A 25,558-nucleotide genomic window follows, 5' to 3' on the forward strand; every position below is an offset into this window, starting at 1 on the left:
TGTGGGTAGTTGGAAAATAGGGTGGGAGATTGGGGGGAGGCAGGGGTGGAGCCCATAAAAAAGGAGGGTGGCAGTAGGTGGAATGGCTTAATGAAGCTAAAGAGGCTAAAGACTTCAGAAACCAAAGGCAGATGTTCTGCCCTAATATTGCCAGGTCACACAATGGGACAGCTTCCCTAGTGGAGCCTGGGAAAAAGGCGGTCTTGGTAGTGTAGCAGGCACTAAGCCAGGTCCTGGTCCTGGCCCTAGGACCTAGGTAAGTACATGACCTCTAAAATCCTCATTCCATTCATGCACATACTTATTGAGCACCATTTGTTCTGGGCTAGGGGTAGGGTGGCAAACCTCTTGTATAAAGGGCCAAATGTTTTAAAGTCTAACTATTTTAGGCTCTGGGGGCAACAGTCTATGTCACAACTACCCAACACTGCCACTCTAACACAAACACAACCACAGACAAAATATATATGAATGAACAGTGCTATGTTCCAATAAAACTTTATTTATGGACACTGAAACGTGAACTTACAATTTTAATGTATCATGAAATATTTTGATCTTTTTTCTGATCATTTAAAAATATAAAGCCATTCTTGGCTCATGGGCCATACAGGGAGGATTTGGTCCAGGGACTGTAGCTTGCCAACTTCTGCTCTAGAGATACAGTGGTGAACAAGACAGGGTCTTGACATCCTATGGCTCTGTGACTACCACTTCTAGAGACCCCCTCTGGCTGTGGCTCCAAGCCCTGTGAACATAGCCCTGCTTCACCTGGTTGTACGTTGGTGGATTCTGGCCTTCTTTTCCTTTGGAACTTCAAACAGCCACCATGCCCACACTGTGAGGTCCCGATCATTAATGGCCTCCTTGGCTATGCTAGGAGCTCCTCACAGCCAAAGAGGTCTTAGGCTTTATGGGAAAGGTTTAAGTGTCAGAACAGGGTGAAGAGGAGACAGTAGAAGAGGAAATCTGTATGTGGGTGGTGGAGAAGGCTACAATGCAAAAACAAGTGCATAACTATTTCTTCCAGCAGTTCACTGCACCATTATCTGTATGTGTTGGGTAAGTGGGTGGTGGGAGTTGACAGAGAATGAGAGAGAGCACTGAGCTAGGGGGACTCTATACACCGCAATATACCACACTGCCCCCATCCTTCAAGATCCCTCTCCAGGGAACGCTGTCCAAAGAAAACTGCCACCTTATATATCTAATGAAGTCCGGTAGGGGCTGCATTACTGTTGAGTTCAATCATAATAGCTGAAGGGTAAATGTGGCTCAGTCCGACTCTTGATTTCAGCTCAGGTTGTGATCTCAGGGTTGTGGGATCGGGTCCCGCACCGGGCTCCCCACTCAGCACAGAGTCTGCTTGTCCCTGTCCCTCTGCTCTGTCCCCACTTGTGTGCGTGCATGCTCTCTCTCTCAAATAAATACATACATAAAATCTTTTTAAAAAATCATAATCAGGGACGCCTGGGTGGCTCAGTCGTTAAGCGTCTGCCTTCGGCTCAGGTCATGATCTCAGGGTCCTGGGATCGAGTCCCGCATCAGGCTCCCTGCTCAGCAAGGAGCCTGCTTCACCCTCTCCCACTCCCCCTGCTTGTGCTTTCTCTCTCTCTCCCTAATAAATAAATAAAATCTTAAAAAAAAAAATTTTTTTTAAATCATAATCAGTTGAGACCCCTACTGGTGCTCACAGATACAAAGGCTCTATAGAGGTTCTCTAGCATCACCCAGAGGCCTACAGTACACACCCAAATATGCCCCTTCCAAAAGAACGCCAGGTCTAGAGGACCACATGAAGAGAACCTAGAAGGGTCTTCAGAGCACTGTGGAAGGCAATAAGGATCATACAAACTCAAAAAGGCTCACGGTTGCATTTCTAGCTTCTGCTAGGGCTCTTGCAGCTCACCAGCTTCAATCAGAAAGTCCTTAGAGTCATGAAAATACAGACGGAGGGAACTGGATATGACCTTAAAGGTATCCAGGTCAACCCCTTCATTTGATAAATGGAGAAACTGAGCCATGGAATGGCTAAGTGGCTTGCCCAAGATCACGAAGTTTAGAGTGTCAGTGACCAGGTCCTGCTTTCACTAAATCACAAGACCTCAACTCTACTTATTCTGAGAGAAACATAAAAAGACAAGGAACAAACAATAAAAAGCTAACAATCATGAAGCACCTATTGTGTTAGACAATCTTCAGAACCACCCTCCCAGGTAGGTACTAGTATTATCCCATTCTGTGGCTGAGGAAATTAAGGCTTACAGAAATGAGATTTCCTCAGGTCCCAGAGCCAGCAACAGCAGCACTGGACTCAGAACACGGGCAGTCTGATTCCCAAACCTGCACCCTTGCTGCCTATCATGTTCTGAACCCTACAGCTCTATCCTACCTGGTGACTCCAGCTGTGGGGAGAGGGCCGATAACGTCATCCCCAGTATGTTCATACACACCCCTCCCTCCAGCTGGCTCAGGAGGCCCCTTACTGCCACACCCCCAGGACTGGCCCCCCGCTATTCCACAGCACAAAAGCCCACCACCCCTCTCTGCTCTCATTGCAACTGGCCGCTAGATGGGAGAGTCCCCTATCCCGGCTTTGGGATTAACAATGGTACAAGTCTTTTCCCTCCCCCACGCAGAGGCAGGCCCGAACCCACCTGAGGCAAGGCTGTCTCCAAGGAGGGTGCTTAGGATCACCAGTGGAAGGAACACTCCATGTCCCGCGGAGGCCACGGCCAACGCTGCAGTGCTCTTTGGTGCTATCCTGCCATGGCACATCTTTTATCCGTCCAAGTTATTTTAAAAAGAAAAAATTTAAAAGCCAGAAGTAAGAATTCTAAAGTCAGCCACGGGTAGATTTACCTATAAAAAAAAAACAGGACAACAAAAAAACAAAGACATAAGTGAAAACTTCAGCCATAAGTTTGTTGCAAGTAGGCACTTTGGTAAGGAAGCTATAATCACATACAAAGTTGAAAGAATTCTAGTAAATGAATTCCTGCTGCCAAGAAAGGACAGGCACGTAAGTGGCTTTTCAACGTGTATCTGGGGAAATGCCGAGGCCTGCAGCAAGCTGCCATCAGCGTCCACATCCAGGAGCCAGATCCTTGCAACAGGGCAAGGAGACAAGCGCAGGCTCACCTGGAGATCTGTTAGGCACCACAGAGCTTTCAGAAGCTGCCCAGGCTCTGCCCCACCACCTCCAAGCCTCAAACAGAGAGCAGGAGAGAGGCAGCTGTTGACAGAGTACTACACCCCTGAGTCAGGCTTTGCCTTGGCCACTTGGACTCAGAGCGAGTTCAACCGACCAAAGGAAAAAAAAATAGGGAACACGTGTCTTAAAGGGAGAAATACACCGCCTAGAGAAGGAATGCAGCAGCGGGAGCCAAGGGCCCATGGCTAGGCTTGCTCAACTGCCAGAGGCTGGATGAGCCCCTGAGGATGTGACGCTGACTGCACAGCCATGAATCTCAAAAATGGACCAATTAATCCAGGCTCACCTGACACACCTGTGACCCCAGAGGCTACACTTGTTGACGGTACCTGACACCGACTAGGGGGAGGACGGACTGTAATTGTTAACTGCCCCCGCCCCCCCGCCCCCCCACCGCCTCTAGTTCAGACTATGACTTCAGACGACTAGGAACCAGTCTTTTAAAAAAAAAAATCGGGGTCAAGACTTTTAGGGATTATTTTCTACATGCCTTCAGAGAAGTTGAAAATACATTTTGATATAGGCCTATTATATTTTGGTTAACTCATTTGATTTCATTTATCCTTGTTTATAACAGGTATTCAAATAAGATTACAGTACCTTTTTAAATTCCATACACACACCTCCTTCTCCATTAATAAGGCTTTATGTAAATAGATAAGGGAGCCTGCCATCGACAACGCTAATAAAGGGTGCCCCTTCGATTCTGCCAGAGGTATTAACCAGCCCTGCCTTCCATCTGTGTCTGAAGGCTTGACTCAGCCCTGCATCCCCTGCTAAAGAGAGTGACTGCAAACAGCAACATGAGTTGTCTCAGTATGAAGGAAAAGCAGCTATGAAGGTCTTCAATGAGCATGAGCCAGGGGTTCAAGAACAGAGCTAACCTTACTCACTACCCCCAAAGAGCTGTGACTATAGTAGTCTTCTGTCCACAGCTCTTACCCAGGCTCCAACTTGAGCCTTTAAAGCTCTAGAAAAGGGATGGTTCCTGAAGAGGTCTGGGGGTAGATTCTATAAGTGACCCAAAATAGTACACAAAACTGTGTGTGTGTAAATATGTGCAATGTGTATATATTTATGTAGTTAAGAACAGTCGAGTTAGAATGCCAAAATTCAAATCTGTTTCCTCCATTATGACCATGTGACCAAATAATTCTCTTAGCCTCAGCTTCCTCATTTGTAAAATGGGAACAATAACCATATGTCTTCATAGGTTTGATGTAAAGATCAGGATCAGACAACACTTGGCAGTGCCTGGCACTTTGCAAGTCCTCAGTAAACACGGCCTGCTATTGCTGTTGTCATTATTAATAAGGCCTGAGCTTAATAAGACCTTAGAGGTCATTAGGCTTCACCTCCTCCTTCGATAGATGCCAAAACCAAGGTCAGAAGAGGTTAAAGAATATGCCCAGTTAGCAACAGGCCCTTTGGTGCTGCCATTTTGGATTCATTCACAGCAGGTAGCTCTACCAGATAGTCATCATCCCCTCAAGGCAACAAACAGTGGATCACTGAGCATAATACCTGGTTGTGCCACATCACAGCACGTGCACAACAAATATTTCTGCAGTGAATGGATGAGGCTGGATCAGAATGGTGCCTACATGTTCTGTGCACAAGTGAAGGTAATCAGGAAAGACTACCCAGAGGAGATGATGCTGACTGCTAGTGCATATGTTTAGTGAAAAAGGAGGAAAAAAAGAAGGTACCAAATAACAAGTGGAACAGAATAATGGGAGCACAGCACTCTTGGCAGAAGCAGAGTTAAGGGCTAAGCTAAGGAATTTAAACTTTACAGTGAAAACTATGTAGAGCTTACAGGATTATAAACAGAGAAGTTACAAGACCAAATTCATTTAGGAAGATCACTCTGGCAAGGATTTTGGAGGCGGGGCAGGGGGGCACCAAGTGGTAAAGATCTTAAATTTAGTATTTTATAATTAATGTGGAGTTCTTTCAGATACATCTGTCCCCAAAATGCACACATTCTCTAACCTATCAGTTCTGCTTTTAGAACCTGTCCTCAAAAATCACATGAGCAATGATACAGATGTGAGATAGTAAGACAGTCACTGCATGCTTTGTACTGGACAAGGATTGAAGTGACACAAGTTAAACGAGGTGTCATACACACATGCAATGGAATACTATGCCCTGGTTTGAAGAGAACAAGGCAGGTCAGTCTGTACTCATATATGGAATGACTTCCAAAATTAGCACGTGAAGAAAACCATTTGTGAGTACGCATGTATTTTTAAAGGGGATACACATACACACACCCTGTATGCCCGGAAAAATCTCTGGAATGATGCACAAGAATCAGTACCTAACGATTGCCTTCAGGGAGGAGAAGTGAGTGGTTAACAGGAAAAGAACTCAATTTTCACTGTATGTGGTCCCCTTTAATCTCCTTAAGCCTTGTATCTTGTGCATGTATTACCTATTCAAATAGATAAAATTAATGTAGCAAGGTTTTCTTACAGACCGCCTGTCTCCTCCCTCAACAAACTGATTGACATTCAAATAAACCTGATTGCTTCTCCTGCCCGGAATACAGTCACTTTCAGGGCTCAGCACAGGGTCATCTCCTGGAGGAATTCTTTTCTGACACTTCACGCCAGGCCCACCTCCAGTAGGACTAAGAAGGGATTTTTACTCCCAAAGTGTCTTGAGCACCCTGCCATGACTATACCTCTCTAACAGGTTAATACATCTACATGTTTATCTGTCTCACCTCACCAGACTCAACGTTCCTTAAAGTCAGGGACTCTGAATTACTTAACAGAAAAGACAGAGAACAAATGCTTGCCAAACTCATGAATACTGTGGGGAGGAACCAATATAGTATTAGGAAGAAAATGCACACATATGACCTCCTGTTTTGTTTTAAAGAAACAACTGCTGACTCCTCCCTTACTGCTTAAGCTGCTACCTGGGCCAAAGGACCAACAATTCCACCATGAAGCCCAAGAACTGATCAAGTGCAGAACAGATGGGGGTAATGAGGATGGGAACTCTGCAAAGAAGAAAGATGAATAGAGGGTAGCCAGTGGAGTGTTTACATGCAAGGCTAGGCCAAGAGTTAGTGCTTCAGAAGTAATACAGGGATAAGGGAAGCCCTACAACCCCAGGGTATTGCTCAGAATGCGAGAACCCAGCTACTGTGGAGAAAGGGTCACCTATATACATCTCATCATTTTAAGAAGGGATCTGCTTTGAACACAGAATTAAAAAAATAAAATAAAACCTGTTCTTGAATTGTGAGTTTAGACCAAGTGAAAAGAAAAACACTTCAGAACAAATTAACTAGATATTCATTACCCCTAGAGAAACACACAAAAACTTGAAGAAGAAAGAGAAGATGGAGGAGGAGGAGGAGGAGGAGGAGGAGGAGGAGGAGGAGGAGGAGGAGGAGGAGAATCCATTTCGCTTGAGTATCCCTTTGGTACCTTTCTTCCCCAGACAGAAAGTAGATGCTGGTTGTTAGAGGTTGAGGGAGGAAGGAATACGGAGTTCACGCTTAATGAGAACAGAGTTTCGGTTTTGCCAGATGAAGAGTTCTGGAGATGGATGGATCGTGGTGACGGTTGTACAACAATGTGCATGTACTTAATGTCACTGAACTGCACACTTAAAACTGGTTAAGAAGACCAATTTCATTTTACCACAAAAAATTTTGGGAAAAAATTGTGATTAAAGAGGAGCCTGGAACTAAGCCTCATGTTCAAAGCTGGCACTCATCCACCCTCACAAGGCATGTAACATTTAAACTTACGAGGTAAGACGAGAGGAAGTGGGGCTGCAAGTCAGTCCCCTCTCTGCCACCAAACAACTGGCTGGTCATGAAGGCTCCCTGGCTTCCATTTCCACATCTAAAAAAAGGCTCGAAGTTCTCTGTCAGCTAGAGAATTCACCACAACATCCAAGCTTCTCTGCGTATAACACATCTCTTCCCCTCTAAAATATGGGGACCGGAGGAGTCGTGGAAAATCTACATTCATCCTTCTGATATTCCTTCTTGGGACTGGTGCTGCTGCCCCAAGAGTATGTGGTAAAAAGAGACCCCACGAGCTAGAATGTCAAGCCCTCAAGGTCAGCGTCTGGTCTCTCCCACCTCTGTGAACTCAGAACATTAAAAGCTAGATGACTGTGCTCTGCTGAACATCATGAACGCTCATTTCCTTCAGAATAATCCTCTATGAGGATCCATGGCTCTGATTTTGGGGAAGCCACTTACCTCACCTCTGCCTCTATAACCTTATCTATAAAATGGGGCTGTTGCTTGCTTTAACTACCTCCCTACTCTCTAGTGAGGCTCAAAAAGGACAAAATACAAAGGACAGCTCTGTAAACCGGCAAGACTTGGGTCCTTCTATCTACCGTCTTGGCCTAGGAGCCAAGGGCTATCTGAGAAACTGCCCATAAAAAAAATGATGATGAAAACATGACAGGATTCTGGAGTAAAGGGTAACCTGTAACACGAGCCCAAAGTCCACATGGTTTGCTTGCTTATTGTTGCCACAGATGCTTCCAGGTTAACCAAAGAGCCTGAGAAGATTAAGGGAGTCACCTTCAAAAATGGCTCACAGCCTAGGGAAGCAGCAGCAGCAGGTGAGGCCAGCCATGAAACAGCCAGGGCACCCTGCCCCTGAGACAGCTCAGGGCCCAGATCTCCTCAGCCCATGTGCCTGGTTGCCTTGGGGCCTACCCCTGTGGAGAATGTCACGGTCCTGTGGGAGTAGCAGGGTCATGTTACACTCTACTGAGCTCTCTCCTCTGTGGAGACAAGAGTCCTGACTCTGTCAAACTTGGCTCCCAGGTGCAAAGTGGGTTTCTCTACAGTTCTATGAGATCAGCCTCAGTCTACGTGTAATTTTCAGGACAGATTATTTCCTAAACCATGACCCCTCTCTCCGTTAGTTAAGAGAGGGAACTGGATGGGTAAAACCAACATAAATCCTTTTCTTGCTTCAGACTTAGTCCAGAAAGGGGATGGTGGTAGTGGAGAGTCTAGAACAAGAAAGTCTGCTCCTCTGATTATCCATCTTCACCAACCCCAATGCTGTTATGTGAGGGGGAAGACAGCAGTTTGTGAAACGTGACCAGAATTTAACCAGTTAATTACCTTTCGGAGTGTAAAGATAAGAAGTCCTAACTGTGAAGTCCGAAGTCCCCCAGAGGGTGTGATAAGAGAAGTGGCTACCTTGCCAGGAAGGCCTCCCTTACTGCTCCCTTTCTTCCCTTCCACGTCTCCTCCGCTTCCCTCCTGCTCACCCGGAAACAGCTGGGCCACAGCAGCAAAAGCTATCTAAACGGCAATCAGATCTTAATGCCTCCCACTCTTCCCTCCAAAATGAAAAAATGAAGTTACTTCTAGATGTCTTCAGTTTCCTTTGTTCTCCCCCGTGACTCCTTCCAATCTTGTTAACCTTTCTATCTTCCCCTTTCTTTTGTGCCACTAACATGTGAGGGCTTCAACAGGCACAAAACTCTTCTACTGGACTTGGAGATCCCTGACAGCCAGAATGTTACCTTATCCATTTCCTTTTTATCTCCAGCTCCAAAGCCCAAAAGACACAAAGTCAAACTCTTGTTAAAACTCACCTCCTAGAAATCCCAAAATAACCCTCAGCTTTCCTCATAAGCCACCTAAGCCGGAGTAGGGTAGATGTTAGAGGTTGGTTGGTTTGTTTTTAATTGCTTTGATAGTCTTTGTATCTTTGGTTTCCCCAGAACTGCTCCCCACATCCTCCTGTTGTCACACTTTACCCCTACCATACTCCTCGGGCTTCAGACAGCAGAGCAGCAGACACACTACCCCAGCCCCACCCCTAAGCCTCTCTTTTAACAGTCTCCAACATCTCTTCTAAAACCTACCAGCAGGAGGGCTGCAGCATGGACCTAAATGCACAGGACAGCTCTAAGTCCCAGCTCCACCAACCCACAGTGGACTGACCTCAGGCAAGTAAATTATTCTTCCTGGTCCTCAGGGGGTGGGCCTGGATGATCCCCAAATGCCCTTTCAGTTCTAAGGAATCTGGAATGTCTTCTAGGGAATAGGAGGGGCCCAGAAATATTTCCTCTGAAAACATAAGTCGACAAAAGTTCTAACTGGAAGGAAGAAATGTTAAATCCATCCTCTTCGTCCTGCATGAGCAGTCCTCTCCCCCTTCACCTCCCAAGACCCATCTCAGCATCCATCTCCCTCTGCACTGCAGCAAACTCAGGAAGCTCCACTTTCCCATTCAGAGCTTAATCAATCCATCAGCACATTTGTATAGGCCATCCATACACAGTGTTCCTAAAGTGCTTTCCAAAAATAACAAACTTCTAACAAAAAAAAACCCAGCCTCTGTCCGGGTGCGCGCACACGCGCACGCAGGCACACAGATCACTGCAGAGCTGGAGGAGCCCAGAAAGAAAAGCCTCAAGAGAGGAGAGAAGAACAAAACAACACAGACTCAAGACTGGACAGAAAAAAAGGAGAATGAAGGCAGAGTGGCTGGGAGCAGGAACTTGGCTCAGGCCGTAAATTTCCAACCCTGAAGGCAGGAAACCACTTCTTCTCTAGTCCCAGCTTCACCAATGACTGATGGGCTGAACTAGGACAAATCACACCGCCTCCCTGTGCCTCTGTTTCCTCATCAGTAAAATGAAACAGTTCAACTAAAGGTTTCTCAGGGAGGCTGGGATCGTGGAAAGATTCTAGCAGACTGGGCCAAAATCTCTGCTCTCCTTGGATAATATTAGTTAGGTAGTCCAGAGCAAATTATTTTCAGTTCTCATCTACAAACTGGATACCCACACTTCATTGGGTTGTTGTGAGGTGGAAATGAGATAAACGTGAAGGATACAGGATGGCGTATGGGACAGTGGGCACTCAAATTAATGTTGGCTAAGGCCCCTTCCTGCTCTAAAAGGCTGTAACTGAGCACCCACCGGATTCCCGAAGGGCACTGTTTCAGCTGGGCTAGAAACGTATGCCCTAAACTAGGCTCAAAACACAGTCAGTGAACCTCCAAGGTTCTCCCCCATGACGTTCGAAAGATATATTTTTAAAGGAACTTAGCATTCCCTCCCCCCAAGTTAAATAATTATATATGTGACTACACTAAGGCAATACTTGTGTCCAGGGGGACCTAGGAGGTTTTCCAGTCCGAACATGTTGTAGGGAAGGATGAGGCACAGAGCTTACGTGTTTGTTACATATATGTGTACACACACACACACACACACACACACACACACACTCATTACCTCATTAGGTGCCATTACCCCCATTTCACAGATAAATCAAATCCAAGGGGCCGAAATCTATTCTCCTCCTGTTTTCCCACTGCAAAGGGCTTCCTGATCTTCTGTTTTCCAAATACAAGGTCAAGTTTAGTTGCATCTCTTCTGAGAAAACTCCTCAACTCAGCCCACAAGCATGGAAGGCCTTTCTGAACCCAAAGCATTACTGCCTGGACCATGAATGGGACAACCAATCATATCCCTCCCTAGGGCCTGCTCACAGTTACTTAACTGTTATATGCTGCATTTACTGCAGGTAGTAAATTCCTGCAGAGACCACCAACTCTGCCTCGTTCTATGCCCCAAAGTGCTCGACATTTACTTGTTCACTGAAGGGGAAAAAGAGATAAACCCAAAAGACATAATTTGTGTAGGAAATACAAGAAAGCAAAGTCGCAGCAGACATAAAACAGGAGAGGAAAGGGGCATAAATCCTGAAGTAAGGGCCAGGTAGCAAAACACGTGCTTGGCAGAAGGGGCTATAATTGGCTCCTAGACCCCAGAGATATATCTATGTGTCATCACACCTCTCTGCTTGGTTCTCATCAGAGCTGAGTGGAGCAGGCTTCAATACCCACTGGGCAAATAAAGTCTGAGAAGCCGATTTGCTAAATCTGACTTCTTAGGGCTCTGTGTTTGCTGTGACTATCCTGCAATTCAGCAAATATTTACTGGCTGTCTTCAGTGCAAGGCTTGGGTGATCACAGAGATGAAGTGCGGCACACACATGAATTCCTTACTCTCAAGGAATTCACAGTCTACGTGAGAGGAATTCTATGTTTATCTATATAACACCGTGAACATGTTAGGAGGGTCCAATAAAAGGGTTGTTTGTTTGTTTGTATGAAGTGCTATGAGAATGCAGAGGAGATAGGAACAAAGACTGCTGAGTGGGACTAGGGAGAGGTGAAAGAGAAAGGTTGAACCGGACCTTGAAAATCATGCACATACCTAGTGAGCTCTCAGGAGAGATTTGCATGCATAGTGCTAATTACAAAGAAAGAAAAAGAAATGGAGAAAAGCAATTCACCAAAAGGATGGCAGAGAGAAAGGGACCAAAAAAAAAAAAAAAAAAATGGTAATTTTGTCTGCCAGACCCCACTGAATGCTGTGTCTGGTAACGAGAAATAAATATCTGTCTATATACCTTCAATCAAGATGTTTAGGTGCTAGGTTTTGGTTTCCAAAATACTCATAGCTGTGCAGGAAACACCTCCTCCATGTCAAAAATAGCAAACCCAAGAGAACGGGCTAATACACTTATATTTACTTTTTACCATCTCTGTGGAGGCTTCCCAAAGGCCCCCAAATGGGATGGTATAAACAGGTCTGTGTCACTTCCTGGTTCTCAGGCCTTCTGCTACATTCCCAGTCAGTCTGGGAAGGCTGCCTATTTAAAAATAAACTTTAAAAAACTCAACCAAACCCCAACTCTAAACCACCCTTTCCTCTACTTCATTCAATTTCACTAAAATTAAGAGGGATTGAGCAAGAAATGAGACACAAATGACCACAAAGAATGAATTCTCAGCTCAAAACAAAAATATATGCTGAATTTGGGGTCAGGAGATCTGGATTCTACTCATGTTCTGCCTCTAACTGGAAAACATGACCTTGAGCAAGCAAGATAATTCATCTTTCTGCACAACAGCTGCTTCAGCATACCTAACTCCAATGCAGTTATCCAAGCATTCTGGACCTCAGTTTCCTTATCTATAAAATAACACTAATAATAGCTATCTCATGGGTAAGTATTATACTGGGAAACGCATACAAAGCACTTAACATAACATCTGACATTTAGTGAGTCATCAAACATGCTAGGTATTCGAATTATTACCATCTATCATTATTACTATCATTATTTTCTGAATATGTAAGGGTTGAGCTAGATGACCACTCCCTTTAGAGCTTCTCTGGCTCTAAAATCCTATGATTTTAAGTCACCATCTCCTTTTTTATTTAAGGGGCTAGACAGAAAGGAAGGAAAATAAACTTGGCAAAACGTGACAGTCACACTTCCTCAGCATTTATGTCACAAACACTAGGATACAATTAGGAAATCCATCAGTGAATAAAAAGGGGCATATTACCCTCCCCAATGGAAATGTCTTCCCTATTCCTGCATTAAACCCACAGCATGTGGCAAGTTCACCCATGACATACTGCTTCTACTCCCACGAACACCAAGGACAAGGCCCTTTGGGCCAGAACATTCTGACTTCACCCACCTCTTCTTTAACTGTCAGCAGCTCCTTAGAGCAGCCCTAAAAGATAGCACAGTGGCCAATCCAATCCATTCATTTCTTTTTTTTTTTTAAGATTTTATTTATTTATTTGACAGAGAGAGTGCGAGCACAAGCAGGGGGAACAGCAGGCAGAGGGAAAAGCAGGCTCCCCGCTGAGCAAGGAGCCCGACGCAGGACTCCATCCCAGGACTCTGGGATCACGACCTGAGCCAACGGCAGATGCCCAACCAACTGAGCCACCCAGGCACCCCTAATCCATTCATTTCTAATAATGACTAATCCCTCTACAAAGTGTTCCTGTTTTAAAGAAAAAAGTGGCCTCCCCTTAATATAATATGAATGTGGCCAAAAGCAAATGCCCTTCCCAAAAGTCACAGTGAAACCATGGGTATTCAACTTTATCAAAACCAAAGTGCTAGCTAAACCATAATTAAATTCAGATGAAATTAATAAACTTTTCCTCTTATTTATTCATTTGATGTCCATGATGTGCCAAATGCTGTAGAAGATGCCAAAAACTAACAGGATGGGATGAGTGAAAAAAATAGAGAGTGGTGCCGAGGTTTTTGGCCTAAGTGAGAGGGTAAATGGTGAAAGCTACCAAAGGAGAGAAAGAACACAGGTGGACAAGCAGATTTTAGTGAAGAATGTAATCAACTGAGTTCAGGTTATTCTTGGACATGCTGAATTGTAGTTACTTCAAGGATACTCAGATAGAAAGGTCTAGCAGGCAAAACAGAAATGAGTATGGTGCTCACTTTGGCAGCACATATATTAAAACTGGAACAATCCAGAGAAGATTAGCATGGCCCCTGCATAAGAAATGAGTATGAAATTCTGCAGAGCACTTTGAGCTTGGAGTTAGCAGCCTATAAGTGATGGTTGAAATCATGCACAATAGATGGGACTCACCTAAGAGAGTTAGAGTGAGAAGAGAAGAAAGTCACGGACAGAATCCTGGGAAGAGCAATAACTTTTTAAAGGAGCATGTCAAGGAAGGAGAACCCATGAAAGACACTCCAAAAAGTACGAGGAAACCAGGCCCTGTGCATCATAAATGTTAAGGGAGGGAGAGAGACAGTGAAGGAAGATGTAGGGGGAGTTGGCAGTGAAGGTCCAGTAAGATGAAGACTGCTCTGGTCACGAGACCATTAATGACGTAATCAAGAGCAGTTTCATTTGAGTGGTGAGGGTAGATCATATTGATCTTAATATGAATTCAAAGTGAGAAAGTGGACACAATAAAGGCAAAACTATTGGGGGCAGGGGGTTGGAAAAGAAGGGAGAAGAAAGACTGGAGGGCGGCTAGAAGGAATTCATATCTTATAAGCTGTGCCTACTCAGTTAACCCAAGGATTTTAGTTAAGATTCCTGAACTGCCCAGATAGCTTGGAGAGTTGCTCTGAACTGACACTCCCACATGCTGTGGTTGGCCAAACTAGGGAGAAGCTGGGGAGGAATATCAAAAGAGCTACCTGCTTCCTTAGTGTTCAACAGCAACAAAAAACCCTCTCCATCCCATCACCCCTACCCCAAAACTGCTACATCTGTAAGATTCATGAGTGGAAAGAAACAGTCAACCTAGCAGCAGGGCCAGAAGTGACCTTTCCTCGCATCTCTCAGGCCTTAAGATTCTCAATATGGTTCCACTTCCTGCCATTTTCCTCCTTTCTACTCAAATGTCCACCTATTTTCCTCTGAGGTTCTGGTTCAGGCTCAGGATTCTAGGAGCCTGTTCTTTACCTCCATCTCCTGAAGTTTAATAGCAGCAGCCCCAATCAGGTATGCACTTAAGCCAAACAAGACACTGTCTTCTGGTTCCAAGTGTTCTCCTCCATCTTGCGTAAATTCCAAGAAGCCTCTGAATCTATAACCAAACCATGACTCTTCCTGTCCTCTCCCTCGCAAATTACCCAAACTTCCTGTAAGTTGTCAAGGTTGGACTATGAGGCCCCAAGCAAAAACAAGAAACAGGAACTTGCCTATTGTTCCTTCCCCTTTTGATTAGTCCCACGCCTCTGCCTCCACCTATACCCTCCTCCACCAAGGCCTACAAGCTCCAGTTCTAGCTCCAGTTCTAGCTCTAATCATACTTGGTTCTCCAGATGTGGGGCTCTAAATCAGGACCTGAGAAGAAAGGAATCTAATTCACAACAGATACTCCCTTAAATCTCCAAACACACACTCTAAAAGTTACCTCAAATTAGTCAAAGTTCAGGCAGAGGTACCAAACAAAGAACTTCATAAAGTCCAGGTTACATCCCAGAAGATGGTAAGAGGGATTATGATAAACACAGCAGATGAGAAAGAAACATATAAATTAATGAGGGAATCTGGTATTTCCCTCCAGACAAGGCATCTGGACCCATTCCTCACAAATATCTTTCTTAAGGAACTTACTGACTTCATTCAACACCTATATCAGGCACCTACATATTCTAGATTCTATGAAAGGTACAAGAATGGAGAAAAGCATATACCCTACAAGGGATTACAGTCTACTGGGGGAGATAAGACACATATACAAATAACTACAATATGAGGTAGAAAGTGAAAACTTTCTATATAGCCAAAACTATATATATAGGCAAAATGCTGAAGACAAAACATGGAAGTAAGCTGGATCCCAGAAGAGGGAAATGAAACTGTTACTTACAGGATCATTCAATGTGGGTTTTAAAGTTACACAAAAGGAACTTCAAATCCTGATTCTGCCTCTTGCTTCTTTTTAACTGCTGTGAGCCTCTGTTTTGTCACATATACCATGGGGGTAACAATATCTGTTTCGTAGAATTTCAGAATCCATGATTCACACATTTTTGAAGAGTTTACTACAGTATCCGGCACAGAGTCAGACTAGGTAAGGTGGAAGGGCCACGGCACAAACAGGGTTAACGCTCCTCCCCTCCCCACATAAGGCTATCTGGACCTAACTCATGCACGGGCAGCTGGGCCCCTGCTCTTTGTTCATCCATTGTGCCTATTAGTTCAGTTAGCTGCGCAGGTTAAATGGGAACCTGGTCAGGAGGTGCAAGGAGGAGACTCAAAGTGTGTGTATATGTGCCTGTTCATGTCAGGATAACATCTGGAAGCACACACCCAGCCTTCTGCTAGAAAGTGCAGCATTAAAATACAGGTAAAATTACAGACTGTACCATGTATAGCATGGTACAGAACCATGCTGTTTTTTTCGGACACAGGTGTCCGATAAATGTGTGGCAAATTGACATGACCCGATTCTGGTTGAATTCTCATAATCTGTCTCAATGGATCCATTTTTCAACAAGTGAACACAGGAGGAAAAAGACATGCAAGGTTAAAAACTGGTCTGAGGTGACAATCTGAGGGACTTCTATCTCCAGTCATGACGGAATAACAGGGACCAGATTTAGTCTCTCTCCTTAAACAATGAGAAAGCCAATTATAACATATGAAATAATAGTTTTCAGACATTCAACCACTGGCCAAAGTGGAAAAATCTCCTAAGACACAGAGCATCAGATGCAATCTTCAGAAGGATTTGGCCTTAGTAGTGGGACCATCCCAGCCCTAGACTAAAGGCTGTTCTGGACCCACCCTAACAAAGCGAGAAAACAAGCCTTGAAATGAAAGGATCGAACAAATTCCAAGTAACTGAATTGCTTCTGAGAACAAAGCCCAAAAGTACTGAAAGGAATGCAAAAAGTTCGAGCACCCAGAAAAATAAAACTCACTATATCTAGGTTCAAATAAAAAAAAAAATTAACAGGAATGCAAAGAGGCAGAAAACTATGACCATAACTAGAATAATGAAACAAGAGAAATAGTCATAAAATTGACCCAATGACAGAATTAGTGGACAAGGATGTTAAAATCTCTATTGTAAATATACTCCATGTGTTCAAGAGAGAGGGGAAGGCACGAGCATGATGACGAAAGAAATGGAAGAGATAATAAAGACCCAAATTGAACTTCTAGAAGGAAAAATACAAATATCTTAAGGAAAAATATATAGGATAGGATTAACAGATTAGACACTGTAGAAGAAGAAAATCATGAACTCGAAAACAGAGCAAAAACTATCCAAAATGATACACACACAACATCAGTCAGTGGTGGGACACTATCAGGCAGCCTTACATATATATATATATATATGTATAACATACACACACAATGTGTGTGTGTGTGTGTTGGGGTGGGGTAGTAGACACAAAATTTTCAAGAAATAATGGCAGAAAATCTTCCAATTTGATGAAAACTATAAGCCCACAGATTCAAGAGCTCATCAAACCCCAAGAAGGACAAAAAGAAAACACAAGGCACACCATAGTCAAAATCCTGAAAACGAGTGATAGAGAAAATGTTAAAAGCAGCCGCAACAGGTGGGGGTAAGCAGAGACATACTGCCTTCAAAAGAGCATAGGATTATAGCAGGTTTACTATTAGAAACAATGCAACCCAGGAGGCAATGGAGCATCATGTTGAAAGTAGTGGGAAAAACGACAGTCTGGCACTGGTTAAGGAAAAATTGACAAGAACGATGAAGTTCCTATCACTAATGCTTTTTGTGCTCTGAAGTAACATTTTCATGGAGGCCTGTGTTGAGCATAAGATGGAGAGAGGAAGTGCTCAGTGGCCTTAAAAACATTTCTAAGTACAGTATCGTATGAAGAATGAAAAGTGGTAAAGACCCTTTCTTAGGTTCACGCAGAGGGGCACTTAACCATGTTTTATACCTACATATTCAGAACATTAAAGCCTGTAGTTCTTATGTAGACTTGTATCAATACTGCTTAACACAAAGGTAAAGAGACAAGAAAGGTCTATCAGAGAATTCACCCCAGAGCAAAAGAAAATCAAGTTAGAAATAAAAAGTACATCTCATTAAGGAATGAGTTAGCCTTACCAGCACCAGGCCTGAGTAGGCGCCCTGCCTTCAGGTATACATATCTGCTGGTTAATGTGCCTGACTGGCCTCTACAGGTTCAGATGAAATGTTTTTTCAGAACGGAAGAGCGCTGCTTGAGCAGAAGTAGGTAAGAATAACTAAAGATATGAATGAGAGTTACTCAATTCTTAAGCTATGCAATCCAGCCCAGGGCAGCAAAATCTCCTCATTAAGTACCCTGGGCTGGCACCACATTCTTGAGTCCAGCCCGCACCTCTGCATCCTGGAAGGACCATTAAGGTGGCAATTTATCTGTCCCATGCATTGGCTGGTCTGGTCTCCCCACTAAACTGTACACTAAACTGTAAATGCCCTATGTAACCCTGTGACCAACATACAGTAAAAACAAACAAACAACAACAACAAAAAAAACAAAAACCCCAGCGTAGGTGCCCAAGAGGGACCCTCCTCCCCAAAATACTTGTTGCCTGAACTAGAGGTTCTAAACTGGGGGCAATTTTAGCCCCCTCCCATGGTATCTGACAACATCTAGAGGTATTTTTGATTGTTATAACTTCGGGGGAGGTGATGCTACTGACATCTAGTGGGTAAAGGCCAGGGAGGCCACTAAACATCCTATGATGTTTCACAAAGAATTAAAGAAAACAAAGAATTCGTAACAAAGAATTATTTGCCCCCAAATGTCAACAGTGCTGCAGGTGAAAACCCTGGCATAAGTGAGTGAATGCTGAGTTGTAACAGACCCCAGTAGTTCCATCTTAGTTGTGCATATAGTGTAAAATTCCCTCACACCAAGAGGCTAGAAAGCCTCTTGTCCTAACACCTGTCCCCAGAACAACACTTTGATCCTCCCATAGTCCCTAACTCGGGCCCAGAGCCCCTCAGGGGAGGTTGGGAGTTCAGACACCTGGCTTTTAACTCCAGCTCTGCCACTAGCTAATTCTGAACATGTTACAAAACTTTTCTGGGCCCGTTTCCTCCTCAGTAAAACAGAGGGACTGGAAACGATAATTTAAGAGTTCCTCCAGTTCTAAAAGTTCTATTTGAAATGCTAGGTTTGGCCTTACCTATTTACAATAAGCCAAAGTGAAAGGGGAAAGATCCACTGTCTTACTGTGAGTATGCACACCCACGATCTGAAGGACAGAGGTTCTTATATTGTGGGAACCAAACTGGGCCAAGGGGAGCTCCAGAGAAGCCAGGAACTCAGGCACGAGCAAGGGCCATGGGAAAGGGCTCTGTAAACACTGGCTGAAAGGCCAGCCCAGGCCCTCAGGTTTAAACTATGAAAGTCTTTTACTAGCCTCCCTCCTGCCCTCTGCAGATCAATCTTTTTAATCAGTGTTAAGAGGAGGAGGAGGGGGAGGAGGGCGGCTTACTATTCAAACTATGTGTCATTGAACAGCAGCACAGGCAATCAGCTGGGAGCTTATTACAAACTTGCTGGACTCTCAGCCTCCATCCCTATCTCCTGAATCACAATCTGCATTGTAATAAAATTCCGCAGGTGATTCCTATGCTTGTTAAAGTTTGAGAAGTCCCAGCTTAGGGTATGCTGCCCTTCTGTCCTCTGCACTGTCACCTCTTCACTTGGTAAAGATGACTGTAAGACTCTATCTACATTCCCCCTATCCTACCTCCTGGTGCAGCTTGTGCACATGTATACGTACACACACACACACACAGCTCAAAACCTCCAAACCCAGAGTCAAGAGTGACAGGGACAGGTTACTTACTTTCCCCTTGCCTCTTTCTTATGTCCACACAAGGCCAGAAAGAGGCAAGACTTACACAAGCAAAATTAGAGCTTTTGTAAGTGACTCAGCCCACCCCCACTGTTCAAAGATTCCCTGGGAGGAGGGACAGAAAATGGGGTGGTGAACCCAAAGGTACAAACTCTGATGGGAAGAGTCTCATCATTTACATCTGAACAGAGACCAACAGGGGTCCAAGGTTTCATTTCTAAAGTTTGTTTTTTGCTTTTTTTGCTTTTTTCTTTTTGCTGCGGCTGTCTTACATTACATAAAGATTCTTGGGGGCTCAGGCTAAAGGGCAAGGCACACACACAGAGTAAACAAAAACACAGCAAGGGTTCTCCTAGCAGAGTGGTGGGGGGCAGCAGCTGGAACAAAAGCAAGATCTCAATGACGAGTAGCGTAACAGAGCACTGGAACAGAAGACAAAATGTGGGGAAAGGGGGCTGGACTCTGCTGAGTAGTCCGCGCAGTGAAGGAGATTAGGTTGCTGCTCACCCCTCACCCTACCCACTGTCACCAGCAGCAGATGGCCCAGCCCCAGGCAGCTGGCAGCGACAGCAATCTGCGCGTGCCTGCCTGCCCCTCCCTCAGGGCCGCAGATGGGGAAGAGCAGGGCAAAGTCCAGATCCATCCCAGGTCAAAGCAACACTGAGAAAGAGCACCCCCAGGGTGGGGTGGCAACATCACTTAATGCTTTGCCACACTGAAATGAACCTATAAAACAACTCTCAGCATTATCCAAGGTTCTCCTGCACCCACACACAGCTCATCAGAAAGAGGGCTTGGTAAGGTGGGGAAAACCCAGAACCCTGAGAGCACTAGATGTGTTGGCCCAGGAGGGGTCAGTTAATCATTCAGCATTTGCGTGCACATACCACATTCCAGGCACCGCACCGGCCAACTGGGGGTGCAGTGGTGACAGCACAGGGTCTCTGTCCTCAGGAAGCACAAGGAAACAGACACTAACACAGTGGGGTAAGTGCTGAGCACAGAGGGATATGGCAGCACAGAGCAGGGGCACCCCACCAGTACAGGGGCAAACAGTGGTCTAAACTGACACTGACTGTAAGAAGGGGCACTCCAGGGAGAGGAACAGCATGTGCAAAAGCCTGGAGGCAAAAGAGAACTGGAAAGTGCAAGTTTTTCTGCCTTTTTGGCCTCTGGTCACCCTGACCAGGAGCAGACTCATGGGTCTGTGTGGGGATCCTAACACATTACTGTCTAAAGGAACCTGGGGTCTTGGGGTCATCTTGTAAAGTCCAATCTATCCATTTTAGGAGGGGAACTGAGGTCCAGAAAGGGGCCATGACTTGGCCAGGGACATGGCTTGCTGGCTGCCGAACCAGAACTCAGTTCTCCTACCTCTTCACTTAAGCAGAGTTCCCTCAAATATCCCCCAATCAGAATCCAACCACCGAGCTCCATCAGACCTAGTGCCAGCCCCAGCACTGTTCTCCACTGTGCTCTGTCCATTCGGAGTACCCAAGGCTCGGCTCATGTCCAGGCCTCTGCCAGATGAGGAAGTTCCACAGCATCAGCCTTCAGGAACTCCAGCGTGGCAGGAGCAACTCATGAAAAAGCAAGAGTGGCTACCTGCCTCTGCTGGAAAAGAGGCAGAAGGCATACACAGCAATAATCAAGGTAGGTTGTAGTTTTTGTTTGTTTGTTTTTGAGGGAAGGTTTAACAAAAATGGGCCCCCCCCTTGGAAATGAAGGAGGGTTGTTCAGAAAATTGGAGGGGACTCTCAGTCAACACAGAAACAGGAGATGAGTCTGAGTGACTGCCAAAGCAGGCAAGCTTAATTAAGACTCTCCTACCCTTTTCCCCAGGAAGCCCACCCCTCGTCTGGTTGATCATACTAAACAAGTTGTGAGAAGCAGTCATTTTAGAGAAGCTGAAGGCCTCCGTTGGCCTCGCCTTGGGGGATGGGCCAGCACCCAGGGGGCCAAGCCACTGGAACTTCAGGGCACAGCTGCCCTTAGTGTCATAACTGCCTTCAACAGCACTTGCTGTTGGAGCACTTCATAGAGCACTTGCTCTATGAAGGTCCCTCAGCCTCCAGCCTGCCACCCACCCACTCTGGATCCGTGTGTGCACCCTGGAAGTACTCATTAGCTTTGCAAGTGTAACCTGCTATAGAATCTGAATAGAAGGCACAGTTACTCAACTGCAAAGCAGAATTCCTCCTCTTCTCATAACAAAACAAAGATGCATGCCAACAACCAGCTAGCTGGTGGAAACTGTGGAAAGAGGCTAAGGGGCACTAGAGTTAAGCCCATTTACTAACCTCATCTAGATGCCTGGCAAACCTCTGCTCCAAGGCCTTAAAGCATCAGTATGATGAAAACATCCTCAAGATCAGAATTCTTGCCTATCCCAAATGCCCTTGGATACCACCTCTGACCTCATATCCAAGTACAATCCTGGCTTTGAGTACCAGTGCCAGACTTACTCAGGGGCTGAACAGCAATGTTTGGTCTAATACAACAAAGGGACCATAATGGGTACCTTGCGTCCTAAATTCCTTCATATCTGCCACAAGGAACCTCTGGGTGGAGAGGGGGGTGTATGTGTGGGGGGGGGGGATGTGCGCGCACGCGCGCCTGTGCGCACTGGGGGATAACACTGTAGCCAGACTTCCTTTTCTTTCATCCAAACAGCAACTCTTAAGAACTTGCCTTCCTGAAAGACAAATGCACTTCATTTCCAAACATCACTGACAGAACTTCTTGTTTTCTCTCTCTCTGCTTTTTAAAACAGATGAATGCTCCCCTAGGGAAAAAGCAGCTGTAAATACAGGAGAGGGTAGAAAAAGAATCCTGCTATGAGTTCCAGAGAAACCATTATACCATTGTAAAAAGCATTCTCAAAAGAACAACACACCCAATCCAAACAGAAAACACACTTCATTCAAAGTACTTCTCTCAAGTATAACCTTTGGGCAGATGATCTCTCTATAGGCAAGGCTGTTTCTTCCTCTACTCAACACCATGACCTTCATATAATGAGTTAGTGATTTTCTTCCCAGGAGACTTGGAAAGAACTAGCTCACAACTAAATGTATCTGCTACTTAGTGCCTATCATCATCATCACCATCATCGCCATTATCATCATCAAAGGGCTAAATTTCATTTCCAAACTGTTATAGAAATTTAAGCAAATATAAGCCATTGTTTTTAGGCAGACTGAGACCACAGTATTTACTAGCTGAGAACAGGATAAGAAGAAGGAATAAATCGGAAACAGGCAGCCTGGCTTCTGCACTTGTTACTTTCCAAAAAGAATACCATTTTTCAAAGGCTCAGAATTCTGAGAAATCACCCACTGGCTTATTATACCCCTCCATCCAACAGTAATGAGGCTGCCACCTCGAAACCCATTTGCCAAAAATAAAAGATCTAAAGAGGTGTTTCAGAGAAAGTTTGTGAGAAGAAAATTCAAGCTGGTTTTATTTTCATATAAGCTACAATTAAATGGCTTTGCCTTTGCAACCACACTTCCTACCTCGAATTCCAGTAAGTTTAGAAGTGCCCCATAGACTTAAACTGGATTGCAGGGAATTCAGCTGGCTAAAACTGGTCCCAGCCTACAGCCATATTAGTAACTAACCTGTTTCACAGTCCTAGATGGGTCTGAGAAATAAAAGGGGATTGAGGAGAGGGTAGGCGCAATGCTTAAAATTCTGCCGAAGTCAGAGAAGGAAGACACTGCTTTTAATTTCATGTAAGATTCTATTGTTAGAAGGGAAAATGCAACATAAGCTATAAGCCCCATCAGTGACAAAGCAAAAAAAGAAAATGCTTGTATTTGCAGAATACATTCATACCCCCAAATTTCCCAGAGAAATCAATACAAATGCCATTAACACAAATAAATCAAATCCTGAGTCCAACAGGTCTGCTCACTGTTGCCCCTAATTGTCTGGGTTTTTTTTAGCTATAAGCTTCCCTATTGGCCAGGCACCTTTCATCCTGCTTTTGGGAAGATTCACCACACAGGCATCTGGCCTCACAATTCCCCAAGAACCCTGGTAACCTTCTAGTATGAGCACATTTTCCATGTTAACCATGATTTCAAGAATCTCAGAATGAGACAAACTCTTGGGTGACAAGCCTGACCCTTCCAGGTCTTGGTTTCCAGAGCCCTAGAACTTCTCCTGGATGGTCTTTGGGCCTCCAGTCCCTATTCTGCTCCAGACCCTGCAGAATTCTGCTAGGAACTATACTCTGAAAGCACTGTCAGATCACCTTTCACCTCTAGTGGGTCACCTCTGTCTACCCCATGCAGCATCATTTCCTGTCAGTCCTTTATCTATAGCTTGCAAAATGCAAAGAAGGCAAAGGTCCCACCCAACTTCAGGGTAGCTGGGGAGGCTGCAAACCCAGACAGCAAACAATCAAGGCACACAATAAGGCAGGAGTATCTATTTCAGTATTCCATGTGGGTGCAATAAAATGCTACATCGTGAGGTATGAATAATTAGAAAATAAGGAAGAACAAGCAGTAGGTACTTGTAAGTAAAGGACAAAATAATGAAAACAAAAACCAGGAAGGGTCTGAACCAAGACAGTCAAAGAGGACCTTAAGAGGAAGGAAGGAAGGAAGGAAGGGAGGGGTGCCTGGGTGGCTCAGTCAGTTAAGCGTCCAACTCTTAGACTTTGGCACAGGTCAAGAGCTCAGGATCATGAGATGGAGCCCCGAGCCCCGTGTGGGGCTCCGGACTCAGCAGGGAGTCTGTTTCTCTTTTTTTTTTTTTTAAAGATTTTATTTATTTATTTGAGAGAGAGAGAACACGTGAGAGGGGGGAGAGTCAGAGGGAGAAGCAGACTCCCTGCTGAGCAGGGAGCCCGATGTGGGACTCGATCCCGGGACTCCAGGATCATGACCTGAGCCGAAGGCAGTCGCTTAACCAACTGAGCCACCCAGGCGCCCTGTTTCTCTCCTTTTGCCTCTCCTGCACAGGTGCATGCTCTCTAAAAATAAATAAATCTTTAAAAAAAAAAGAGAAAGGAAGGGAGGAAGGGAGGGAGGGAGGGAGGGAGATCTGACCTGAAGGGAGGGAGACCTGAAAGCTGAATAAGTATGGAGAAAGAAGGAATTTCTCAGGCCGGAAGGCTGAAGTAAGCAAGATATAAATTGGGGGGTGGAGGAGGAGGAGGTGGGGAAAAGAGAGGGGAAGAGGCCAAGAATCAGAGAAAAACAGAAAGAAAAAATCCATTTGAGATTCTCCAGGGCATGGGACAATTCTTAGGGCTTCCCTATATCTATCCCTCGCAGACTCCAGTTATTCCACAAAGTATTAAGTATTCAACTGGATACTTATAGGAAAGCCACTTAGTGCAGCCATGAAAAACAGGCAGAGAAATTCTGCTTTGATGAGTAGGCAGTAGGAGCCAATGAACGTTCTGGAGCAAGAAACACAACCTAAGCCAACTGAACAAGAATTTATTAAAAGCCTACTATGTAAGGGGCACCAGAATACTTAGTCCTTGCCCTCAAAGGGCACTGCCACCATGGAAAGGGATGGTTAATACCACCTCCCACACATGCAGGGCTTCATTCTCTTACCTAATCTCACGAGATAAGAACAATGTTCACGGGAGATGAACCTGGCAAGAAAGACTAAAGCAGCCTAAGAGGTTAGACAGATGATGAGGTCTGGTCAGGAGAGTGGTGACAAAAACCTACAGAGGTAAGAATTGGCAGGGGCTGGTTACCGACTAGAAAGGAGGGGATCAGTGAGGGGAATCATTATGACAAAGAAGTCAGAGAGCAGGAAGACTTGGGTTTCAATTCCCAGATGGTGACATTATTTCAAGCCAGGCTTTCACCCTCCTCCTGCCCGCCGAATGCTAAGGTCAATCAGCTCAGCCATTCTCCTATTTCTGGGAATGGGGGTTACACATTCCATCCCTCCCATCTGCCCACGGTCTTTCAAGCTAGTTGTGATTTCCTGTAATTCCTATTTGCAAGGAGGTGAGGGGGATCGATAAGAAGAGTTGACAATTCCTTTGTCCATCACAATGGTGATAAATATATCTCAATAGTCCTGCACTAAAATTTTACTGGCAGCTCTTATTCTGGGAAGAAGAGAAAGGGGGGAGGAAGCATTATGTTTAAAAAGCCCTGAGGCAGTGCTCTCCTTAACAATG

At 44.9% G+C, this 25,558-nt stretch overlaps 1 protein-coding gene and 1 non-coding gene across 6 annotated transcripts in view; one reads left to right on the plus strand and one right to left on the minus strand.

Moving 5' to 3' along the window:
- The window catches only part of SUSD6 (sushi domain containing 6), a 93,254-nt gene that overhangs the window by 47,865 nt on the left and 19,831 nt on the right, over window positions 1–25,558 (minus strand). For 2 of the 5 annotated variants that reach the window (XM_028125052.2, XM_088024562.1), the window contains exon 2: window positions 2,658–2,862. In XM_028125052.2, the coding sequence (XP_027980853.1) occupies window positions 2,658–2,778 (121 nt within the window). In that variant the 5' untranslated portion in view covers window positions 2,779–2,862. Of the gene's footprint in view, window positions 1–2,657; window positions 2,863–14,499; window positions 14,616–17,644; window positions 17,738–25,558 lie in introns of those variants that run through there. The other 3 variants (XM_028125133.2, XM_028125190.2, XM_088024564.1) reach the window with 3 other exon arrangements.
- LOC114209015 (U6 spliceosomal RNA) lies at window positions 13,507–13,613 on the plus strand. The gene has a single exon (XR_003609219.1). It is a non-coding gene; the product is annotated as a U6 spliceosomal RNA (small nuclear RNA).

Source organism: Eumetopias jubatus, unplaced genomic scaffold, assembly GCF_037043125.1.
Source record: "Eumetopias jubatus isolate StellerSeaLion01/CBP00866 unplaced genomic scaffold, mEumJub1_p1.0 scaffold_7, whole genome shotgun sequence".
Classification (NCBI taxonomy): Eukaryota; Metazoa; Chordata; class Mammalia; order Carnivora; family Otariidae; genus Eumetopias; species Eumetopias jubatus.